The sequence below is a fragment of the Phalaenopsis equestris genome, unplaced genomic scaffold (genome assembly GCF_001263595.1).
Source record: "Phalaenopsis equestris unplaced genomic scaffold, ASM126359v1 Scaffold000002, whole genome shotgun sequence".
Taxonomy (NCBI): domain Eukaryota; kingdom Viridiplantae; phylum Streptophyta; class Magnoliopsida; order Asparagales; family Orchidaceae; genus Phalaenopsis; species Phalaenopsis equestris.
This window is the reverse complement of record NW_018164444.1, coordinates 40,416,520-40,427,308: the sequence shown is the minus strand read 5'-3', so window position 1 is coordinate 40,427,308 and position 10,789 is coordinate 40,416,520. Positions and strand designations below refer to the sequence as shown.

Below are 10,789 nucleotides of genomic sequence, written 5' to 3'. Positions count from 1 at the left end.
ATATATATATATATATATATATATATATATTAGCACGAACCTCAAGACAAATAGACGGCTCAGGAAGAAGATATGACCCATCAAACGCAACTCGTAAATGACAGTCTGATTTGGACACTAGCAAAGGGAGCGCATCGTTTAAGAGATCGATAGAGCGCGTCAGATGATCTCTCACAAAGCGATGATTGGCCATCAGGACAACCGATAAGGAGTATCCACTCAGATCAGATATCAACAGAGCCAAGGCTCAAAAGTCGGTCAATGAATTTCCTGTCGATCGTATCAGTCTTCTAATTTTATTATAAACAAATATCTCTGTAAATTACCAAAAATTTTCTTTGACAAATCCATGATGAGCGGATTAATGTTACTTTTATATTGCAAGGATGTATGCCTATATATAGTGAGTCTATATCATTAATAAAAGGATGACACTCTTTTTTACTGTTCTTTACTGTACTCTCTCTCTCTCCCTTACAGAACACTTTATATCTTAGGCGTGTTTCCCAAACATTTTTGGATTCAACAAGTTTGATCTTTGCTTTGTAGTGAAGAGAATAATTAAAAAAAACCATCATAAATAACTCCATAGAAAGAGGGAATCTGTGAATCGAAACTCTAGATGTTATGAAGGAGATTGCTGACCAACCATAACCAATTTTAAATTATTACAGATATTAACATATCATATAATCTAGAGCAGTAGCCCCAAAATCTTTCGGAGTTTATCAATTGCATGAAACTGCGAGTATGTCTGCCGCTGCAGCGCTTTAATTACATATTCTACAAAATTCATGGTCCCAACTTAGAAGAATTAAAAGCCGACCTGTGTTAGCAAAAATTTTTGGGTGCATTTACATACAAACCACATAATTTTTATGTATTTACATATCTGATACCTAAATTTTACTTTTAATATTTATATCACCCCAATCTTTTATATCACATCAAAAATATCACTATTTTTTAACTTTAAAAAACAAATATATATATATAATGTTTTGGACATGTAAATACATAGATATTAAATGTTATGTATGTAAATTTTCAAATTTTTTGGGAGCAATTACTTAAAATTGTGCATATCTCACCTAACTTTTCATATTTACAAGCATAACACTCAAATTTATAATACCACATAAAAATTATCATTATTAATAATTTTTAAAAATTGAAATACACATTTTTATAAATAAATTTATGACACAATAGTGCTATAATTATAAATATCAAATTTTTAGTGTTTAAATACGTAATTACATAAAAATTACTAAAAATTTTGTGGCATGTGTGTAAATTTCCCATTTTTTAATAATCTTCTTACAAACAGATTATAGATTTTAGAAAATGCCATAGTCAATAGATGAATTACTTTTTAAAAGTTAATATAGTTATATTATTTATCATATAAAAGATTTGGGTGGTATGAATGTATAAATCAAATGTTAAACGTTAGATATGTAAATGCATAAACATTGGGTGGTATGTATGTAAATGCTCCTATTTAAAGAGGGATTTACCTTTAGAAATTCATCAACTCAAATCATGCATTTAACGATCAACAGCCCATCATTTTCAAAAAAAAAAAAAAAAAAAAATCAAATTAAAATTTTTGAGATAAAATAGACAATGCCCTTTAAATATTAATTGATAATAATGAAAATATAATAATTAAGAAATTTAGTTTGGATGCTTTAGTATGGGACCATTGAATTCAAAAGAAGTGCATTTAAGTGCAAAGCTTTTATCACTATTCGATATTTGACCCAGATTTGTACCATAATTCAATTGCATAATTACTCATTTTGTTTGTTGCAGTTCAATACAACAATCAATTTGTATAGGACCTCTGTCCGATTTGTTAGAATTCAAACTATTTTGATGTTTTTTTATTTATTTTTTTCAATAAAAGCTATCAAACATAGTAAAATGAAATGGAATTGAATAATTATCTAGGGCTGTCTTGAATAAGAAATGGAATTGCATAATTACTCAAATTTGACATCTTAAGAGGTTGTTTGAATGCATCCAGAATTTTACGTTAAAAATGATTCATTAAACCTTAAAAAATCTGTATTTATTAGATTCGGATGCAATGAAAGAAGCGACGAGATAACAAGTCTTTCATTTTAACACAAGTTTGTTGAATCCATCTTTCAGTCGGATTTTCTAAGAGATTGTTTAGCTACACTCAGGATTTAATTTATTTATCATATTCAAAAGGGTTGAATCCAAAAAATTGTTTTGTTCGATTAAGGTTAAATTTAATCAAATCTTTTTGAAGAGTCTCTTGACCAGAGAAGCATGAACCCATAAATGTGCTTTCTTTCTCACTTAAATGAGTTAAATTCACCTAATAATCGGATTCAATAAATCTAGAATTTTCGTCATAACAGATGAAATATTGAATTCAAAAAACTTTTTTTTTTTTTTGTGTTTGGCGCGAACGATTAAATTCTAAAGTAAATAAGATGTAACTAAACATCAAATATAATTCCCTTATTTTTTATGTTTGCATGCCTGGATTTACAATAAATCCAGACAAACTCTGACTTAAATCTTGTTAATAAGGTGCTATTAAACATCGCTTAAAATTATTCACTTTTCCTCCAACAAATACAAATAAAAAAGAAAAAAAAAGCTTGATGTCAATCGACCATTCAAAGAGCCATATGCATGTAATCCTAAAATTTGCCGCTCATCTCTCTCATAAAAACTAAGTGAATAATTTACACTAAATTTACTTTCTATATATATATATATATATATATATAATCTCTATTATTAAAATTTGTAAATAACCTAAAGAGAGTTGTTAAAAGTCATAAAGCACTAGTCATAAAAGCGCAAACCTTGAAAGTCTGACCAAAGTATGAAAAAGATAAGAAAATAAAGACCCCCCCATGACTTTATTTCCATGCCCGGAAAAAGAAAACCGCAAAAACTTCAACTAAACCTTTCAATTATCAACTAAAACCACAGCCACTTTCTAGCGTTAGTATTTGCGAAAAAGAAAGGTGGATCTGCCACATCCAATCGACAAATAAACGCTTAATTTGCGTTAGAACAAATAGAAAGGTTTCATAGAATGCTCTGAACATACAAAGCCAGCTTTGAGTTCTCCATCTGACAGACCCAATGGAGCCTTTAAAAAGGCAGGACTTTTTAGGCATGTTTTCCTTCTTTTGTGGAGAAGAAAAGAAAGGTTTTTTATGCAAAACTTGCCAACATTTTCCTTACATCGGAGCTGCAAAAGGCTACCCACATCCACCTCTGTTAATTATGGATTCTTGGACAAACAGTTGCCACTTTAGATAGGGGACAATTGAGGTATTCTTTTTTATTTCAAGCAGGATTTACATACATACCACTTAATCTTCAATATTTAGACATATGCCTCCTTGCCTGTGCATGAAAAATGCATAGTTCCTTCTTAAATGCTTCAATTTTTTTATGTGGTATGAAATATTTGGAAGGTATAAATGTAAAAAGAGTAAAGTTTAAATAATCAGGAACTAAATGGCATGCATGTAAATGCCCCAATTATAAAATCACAAACAAAAAGGGACAACTTGTATGCTTTTAACAGTTTAGATTCTTTTGAGGGCTGTTTACTCGTCTTTTTTTCATTTTTGAAAGGTTCTTAAACATTCTCTTAGACAAAACCTGTTTGTCTTTAATGCCCAGTAATCTAGCTTATTGTTTCTACCGTCCACCATGCATATAATTTTTACATTAAAATTATGAAAAAAAATTATGCCAAACGCATGAGACGTCTCAAATTGTCTTTACAGCGCATTCGTATTACTAAATATTTTAAAAATTTTATCCACGAATTGATTCCATCATCAGCTAAACGCTTTAACTGATTCCCAATCTGTAATAAAAAAAGAGGAACTTTACAGAATTGTAATAACTGATCTTGCAAAGGACAAAAGCAATAAATGTTGAGGCCACCCAATCCGGTCAAAAAACTTGTTAATCTTAAGAAGTTATTCAACAATACAGTATCTAGCACTAAGTAAGTAAGAATTCTTACAACATCACAGTTCGTTAACTTTATTAAACGGCATTATATTTGCGCATGGGTCCACGAAAAGCACATTAATTGTTTCCTACTTTGCTTGAAAGGACCTCCGTTTTGAATATTTTATCACGTATCAGAATCAAATAATATAGTTGACTCACTCTCCAATAAGCCAATGCCCAAGTAAACACATGGCTGAGCTCTTGACCTTATAAGAGCACAATTGGTGGGAGCTCAGCTTCTTCAACAGCTGCGGAATAGTATTTTTTTTACAGGAGAAACTTCTGACATTCAGGCTTTAGTAAGTTCATCACAGATTTATCTATAAAAAAATAATTTTTATTTTTATTTTTTGCTGTTGAAGTAATGTGGTGAGAAGAGAGTGGAGTTGGGAGTTAGCTTCATCTTCTTCCTTTTTCTTTTTGTTTTTTTTTTTGGGAACAGAATGAGCTTTGAGTATAAGGTATAGAGATGGAGGAGGTGAGAAGCCAGAGATTTGAGCTGAAAGCCATGGAAGCATGTTCAAGGCATAAGAGATCCAAGAGGTAGGCTTCTGTTTGCACGAGAAGGTAGATCTGTACATTCTTTTGATCTGTGGAGAACGGAGAATGATGGAATTTTGATTGCATATGTTTGTAAATTATTTTATGCTTTGATAGTGAAATTTACAATAGAGGCAAGGGTGATCTACTGGAATCTCCATCCACATCTTGTGGTTTGAAGGAGGTAATTAAGCTTCTTATTTTTGTTTTTTTTTTCTACTTTTCATAGCTCGGATCTAAGTAATGAACTCTGTTATTTTAGAACTCTGTTCCTTTTCTTTTTTTTTCTGTGAATTTGACTCGTGAGTGGCATTTAAAAATTATAATGGATAAAAAGGAAAAAAAAACTAGGCTTTCAAGTTTCTAAGCTTCATTTATTTCTCTTATAAATGAACACAAGTGATAGACTGATTCATGGCCTCTGATTTGAAGGATATGAAGAACAGAGAGTATGACATTGATGCAGAGAAGAAGCTGATTCATACTAAGAAGGCTCAAGGCGTATTGAAGCAAGAGGTACATTATACGCTGAAGGGTTGCTTGCTTGTTTAATCTAAATTTATTTTTTGTTTTTGCCAAAATTTTAACAAGTTAATTGTGGCACGTACAAGTACACAGAATTAAAAAAAAAAAGAAATGAAGTTATTGTTAGTTTTGTTAATATATAAATTTTAAATGTTATATATGTTTTTTGGGCAGCTGTTAAGCTAACTTTTGATATTAAAAATTCTTAAGCATGCACTATGTATTGTGGTCATTTGCATACATAACTCATAATTTTGTTGGGATGAAAACTTAGGTTGGATTGATTTAGAATTAAAATCTCAGAAACACACTAAGATTTAATGTAAAAAAAAAATCTTGAGAATGAAAAATCTCAAAGCCGCACCACACCAAAAATTTCACTATAAAAGTAAAAATATTTAAAAAATTACATTTTTATAAAAATGTTTAAAAGATTACATCACTCCAGGATCTTCTCTCAGCACTAATGAAACTTAAAACAATTCTGCTTTAAATTCTCTCTTAATCACACAAGAGAAATTACGCACTGAAATCCACCTCTTGAATTTTAATTTCGTGCTCCACATAAAGCCCCTTCAAGGGTTTACAATGCGTTAGAGAGACTGCTTACTATGTTTCGTGAAGGGGTTAGATCCCAAACGACATACAAATTGCCCATGGCGCCTAAGCGCTGCCTTTCCGTTTGCTCGTGTTAGAGTCAGGAATCTAGAGCTGCTGACCCGGAATGGGTGCCACGGATCCAAGGCCAGGGGGCACCCGAAGTGGGCGTCTAACCAAGCACTAGGACCGCTCTGTTAGACTTCCAATCAGGCTCCGCACAACATAATTTTCATGTATTCATATATCCTGTACTTAAATTTTGATTTATTAAATTTAAAAAAGCGAAATATAATTTTTAAGTATCGATAAAATGATATAAATTTAAAAAAAATCTGAGTTTTATTTGATTGATGCAAGTGGTAGTGCGAAGTCGTGGAAGCCTTTGTCTTCTTATGCAGAGGTCAAGCGTCCGCGTACCTAAGAAGGAAAAGGAATAGCAGTGTAATTATTAGATTGGTCTGATGTGAAGGAATCCAGTGGTTGAAAGCTGTCTCTCTTAAATTATAATTTCTTCATTATTAAAATAAAATTACCTTGAATTATATATTTTTCTATCTGTTATCTCACCTTACGTTGTTTATATATATATAATTCATGCTTTTACATAAAAATGGTGTAAAAATGTTCTGATATGAACTCTATTAGAATGATTCTTAAAATTATTAAATTTTTGTTGAGATTAAATTTATAGAGCCTTTTATGGATAAATCACTTATTATTTATTAAATATTGATAGGATCATGACTGAACCAAATTAAATAGCTTTTTTTTATGTATCTTTGATGATTATTAATCTACCAAAAGTTTTGATCTACAATTCTATCATTTTCAAACACAATAAGTAGGCTGTGATATGTAAATTCCAACTTATATGTAAATCTATCGTTTTTTGCAGATTATGCAACTGGAAAAACGGCTCAAGGATCAACTGGAAGCACATCTTATGCTAGAGAAAGCACTGGGCTATAGAAAAACAGTAATTGATTCCTCAAATAACAGTTTCACCCCCAAGGTTGAAATTTTCTCCTTATTTTACTGTCAATAATACTGAAAATAGTTTTAAAAATTTTCCTTTGTTTCTTATTCATATAAAGTCCTTGTGAATCTAGAGTTTTAACTTGAGTTTCTTGTAGATTTTATGAAAATGTGGTCTATTAAAGGAAAAAAGTATTGAGACTGTTATACTTTGATATTGTGACATCACCTTATCCATGTGTTGTTTGTCAAAAAAAAAAGAAAAAAAAAATCAAATTTTGATTTACTACTTTTGTTGTCTGGTATAATTCTAACTTCATGTTGATTAATATCTCTGCAAGCTTCTTATTTATCAGCCAGCCAAGGAGTTAATAAGAGAGATTGCAGTGTTAGAACTAGAAGTCATGCACTTGGAGCAGCATCTTCTATCACTCTATCGAAAAGCTTTCGATCAGCAAATCCCAACTTTATCTCTCATTCCTTCCAAATCTAAATCAAAACACCCAGTTGGCTATCAAAGAAAGCCATTTCATGAGCTTCCAAGCCCCCAAATCTCATCTAAAACCATCTTTCCATTAGTTCACTCCACCAGAATTCTTCCATCTCAAATCTCAGCCTGCAAGTTAGCAGATGAATCCTACCCTGAAAACATCACCGATCGCAACGTTAATCGCTGTCATTCTGCTCTAAATCAGCGCACAGTTTATTCATCTCGAATTTCTTCTTCGGAAGCAGCACTAGCTAGAGCTCTTCAGGATTGTGATTCACAGCCATTGTCATTTCTTACAGTAACCACTCTAACCTTACTAACAATTTCTTTTCACATTTTCTGAATTCAACCCTGAATTATATTGCTATGAACTCAGGATTGGCATGATTCAAATTCTGGCATGTTAAGCCTTGCGGAATATCTTGGAACAGGCATCACTGATCATGTTGCTGAGACGGCAAACAAAATTTCTGAAGATCTGGTTAAGTGTATGGGTGCTATATACATTAAACTTGCAGATCCTCCTCTGCTGAATCCTGGCCCATCTTCTTCTCCCACTTCATCATTATCTTCCATGAGTGCAATTTCTCCTCAGTGTGCTGGTGATCTGTGGAGTCCTGGGTGCAGAAATGAAACGATTCTTGATACACGACTCGTAAATCCTTTTCGTGTGGAGGGCTTGAAAGAGTTTAGCGGTCCTTATAATTCTATGGTGGAAGTTTCCTCCATTAGAAATGATGAGCAGCGTTTGAAGACTGTTGAAGAATTGCTTGGTTCTTACAAGTAAGATAGTTTGTTTTGTTTTACTCTGGTGATTTTGTTAATTTGGTGATTATAAATCAATCAATTTTGTTCAGATCTCTTATTCATAAATTGGCTGCTGTCAATGTAAAGAGGATGAAGAATGATGAAAAGCTGCCCTTTTGGGTTAATTTAAACAATGCTTTGATAATGCATGTAAATATTCTACCTTTTTATGTGTAAAAGATATATCAGCTACATGTTGAAATTTCTTGAAGATATATTAGCTTTTTTTTTTTTAAACTTCAGGCTTATTTGGTTTATGGAGTTCCTCAAAGTAGTATGAAAAGGACTTCACTGCTAATCAAGGTAGGCAGTCTGTTGGTTCAAGATTTTGAATGAAAAACATAAACAAAACAGAAGTAGCATAATGTTATGGTGCTAACATATGAATTTGCTTCAACTTCTACCTTGTTGAATTTAGGCCACATGCATTGTAGGGGGTCATTCCGTCAATGCCGACATGATACAAAGTTCATTTCTAGGGTGCCGCACGCATTGGGCAGGCCAGGTTCACTTCTTTTTCTTATCCATTATGTGAAATGAAATTCCTAAGCAATTTGTTATGACGCTTGTCCCTATTTAATCAAGGAGAAAATTGTCAAAATAGTCTCCTGACTATTTACATGGAGTCATTTTAGTCTCAGAGTCTAAAAAAGTGTCAAATTAGACACCAAATTAGTCACCAAATTAGTCACCAAATTTTCTTCATATTTGATAAAGAAGGATAGTAGGATTTACCAGTATAATAGCTGCAGTAGAAACATCTGATTGCTCTCACTTTCTTGAACCAAATATGATGAACACCTTCTAAGCATTATTTCAAGCACCAACTTTCTGTACTTACGGCTTAAGTTTCTGCTATTTTCAGTGGTTTAGAACATTTATGCTTCCAGTGATGAAATTTAAGGCTAGAGATGAATGGAAAAGGCTCTATGCCATTGAGAAACAGGAACCTCTCCTACATTTTGCACTATGTTCAGGAAGCCATTCTGATCCTGCAGTAAGATTTCATTTGCATATGAGCCCATATGTCCATAAAAATGAAATCATGGCAAACTTTTTCATGCATCTATTTGCTCTTTAATTCACTCTTCCAGGTCAGAATTTATAGTGCAAACAAATGGTTGGAGCAGTTAGAAACAGCGAAAGCAGAGTACATCAGAGCAACGGTCGGCATTCAGAAGGAGAAGAAGATGTTTCTACCTAAGTTGATAGAGATTTATGCGAAGGATAGTTGTATGAGTTCTCAGAAGGTTGTTGATATGATCCAGCGGCATCTTCCTGAGACTCTTTGCGTGGCTATCAAGAGATGTCAGAGAGGAAGATCTCATAAGATCATTGAGTGGCTTCCTCATAACTTAAAATTTCGTTACTTGTTGTCAAAAGAAGTGGTAAATCCGCAGATTGTTTGACTAAATCATAATATATTTTTTTAATCTTTTTTTTTTTTTTTTTTGATGTAAAGTGAACTACTGTGATTTGATTAGCGAGGAGCTCTTTGTATATAAAATCTATCCAATTTCTTGTATTTTTGGGTAAAGATTAAGTGAAATAGTGAGTTTTATAAATTTTGCTGTGAATTGTGTTCTAGGATAGTTTTGCTTTGAAGGATTGAATCAGAGGAAAGATATTAATTTAAATAATCCTATATAATCGAGATAGGACAAACCTCAACGTAGCATAGCAAGGGCAGCACTCCACCGTCTGAGTACAGCAAGCCCCTTCACCATTTTCTGTTTTTCCATTTTACTGTTGTACTTTTATAACTGTTTGGCTCTGGAATTTTCTCTTCAACTTTATATGGTGCACTCACTTTACACAAGTGTAAGCTGGAATTGGAAAGGATCTTCCCTGTCCTTTCTTCCTTCTTGCGTTACCTCATCTTTACCTTTCCCTGCCTTTATTCTGACTCACATGCTGCTCAAGCAGGCATCAACTTTTCATGGTATCAGAGCTCAACTAGCTCAGTACACTCTTGGACGATTCAGCCACATCTGACCTCAGCTAGGCACTCACTTCCATTAAAAAGGAGGCCCCCCCCCCCCCCCCCCCCCCCCCACATAAAGTTAATCGTATCCAACATAAAATCAGCGGTAACCATCTCTCTCGCCACCGACAAATACAACCTGTGGAAATTGCAAATGTTGAAGATCATCACAGCAAATGGATTTGTCGGTTTCATCAACGGAACTATTCCAAGATCTTCCAACCCCTCCCATGGCGCCTCGGGTACCGATACAAACACCCTTGCTCTCAAGACCTAGACGCTAATTGATCAACACCTCGTCGCGGTCATCCTTTCAACCATTTCTAGCTCTTTTCTGCTCTACGTGATCAATTGAGACGGCTGTCGTGAGATCTGGCTACTCTCGGAAAGACGCCTAGAAGTCACTAATCGATCTAGAGTAATTCAGCTCAAAAACTAACTACACGTCTCGGTTGGACATCAAACAATGTCCCAACATCTCCGTCCAATCAAAGTGTTATCTCTGTTTGTGGATCATCTGTCGACACAAAAAACATTATATTATATACCCTCAAAGGCCTTCCCCCTGCATATCAAGCCTTCAAGACAAAAATAAGAACCTCACTTGCTTCCTTTAGTTTGGATGACCCTACTCCCTGCTTAACAACGAAGAAATTAATCTCTCCTTCGATAACTCAACACACTCGCAGCCATTAGATATACATTCTACTCTACTCCCAACGAGGTCGTGGTCATAGTGGCTCTAGAGGAAGAGGTCGACAACACATCTGGCGGACAAGTGAATCGACACAAAACAACCCAAATCAGGGAGCAATGGAATCTGTCAAATCTGCTTTAAG

General features: G+C 33.6%; 1 protein-coding gene across 3 annotated transcripts; it reads left to right on the top strand.

The window, feature by feature from the left end:
- Positions 1-4,196: 4,196 nt before the first annotated feature.
- LOC110017852 lies at positions 4,197-9,970 on the top strand. Of its 3 annotated transcripts, none has more exons than XM_020714990.1 (12): positions 4,197-4,328; positions 4,472-4,572; positions 4,687-4,753; positions 5,002-5,085; positions 6,590-6,706; positions 7,026-7,457; positions 7,536-7,942; positions 8,017-8,116; positions 8,210-8,269; positions 8,385-8,471; positions 8,832-8,963; positions 9,061-9,970. In XM_020714990.1, exons 2-12 carry the CDS (start codon positions 4,499-4,501, stop codon positions 9,373-9,375), a joined length of 1,875 nt encoding a protein of 624 aa, XP_020570649.1. In that variant the 5' UTR covers positions 4,197-4,328; positions 4,472-4,498; the 3' UTR covers positions 9,376-9,970. The 3 variants fall into 3 exon arrangements, with proteins under 3 accessions (XP_020570649.1, XP_020570648.1, XP_020570650.1); XM_020714989.1 differs by having other exon boundaries at positions 7,011-7,457; XM_020714991.1 differs by lacking the exon at positions 4,197-4,328 and having other exon boundaries at positions 4,524-4,596; positions 7,011-7,457.
- The last annotated feature ends 819 nt before the right edge of the window (positions 9,971-10,789 follow it).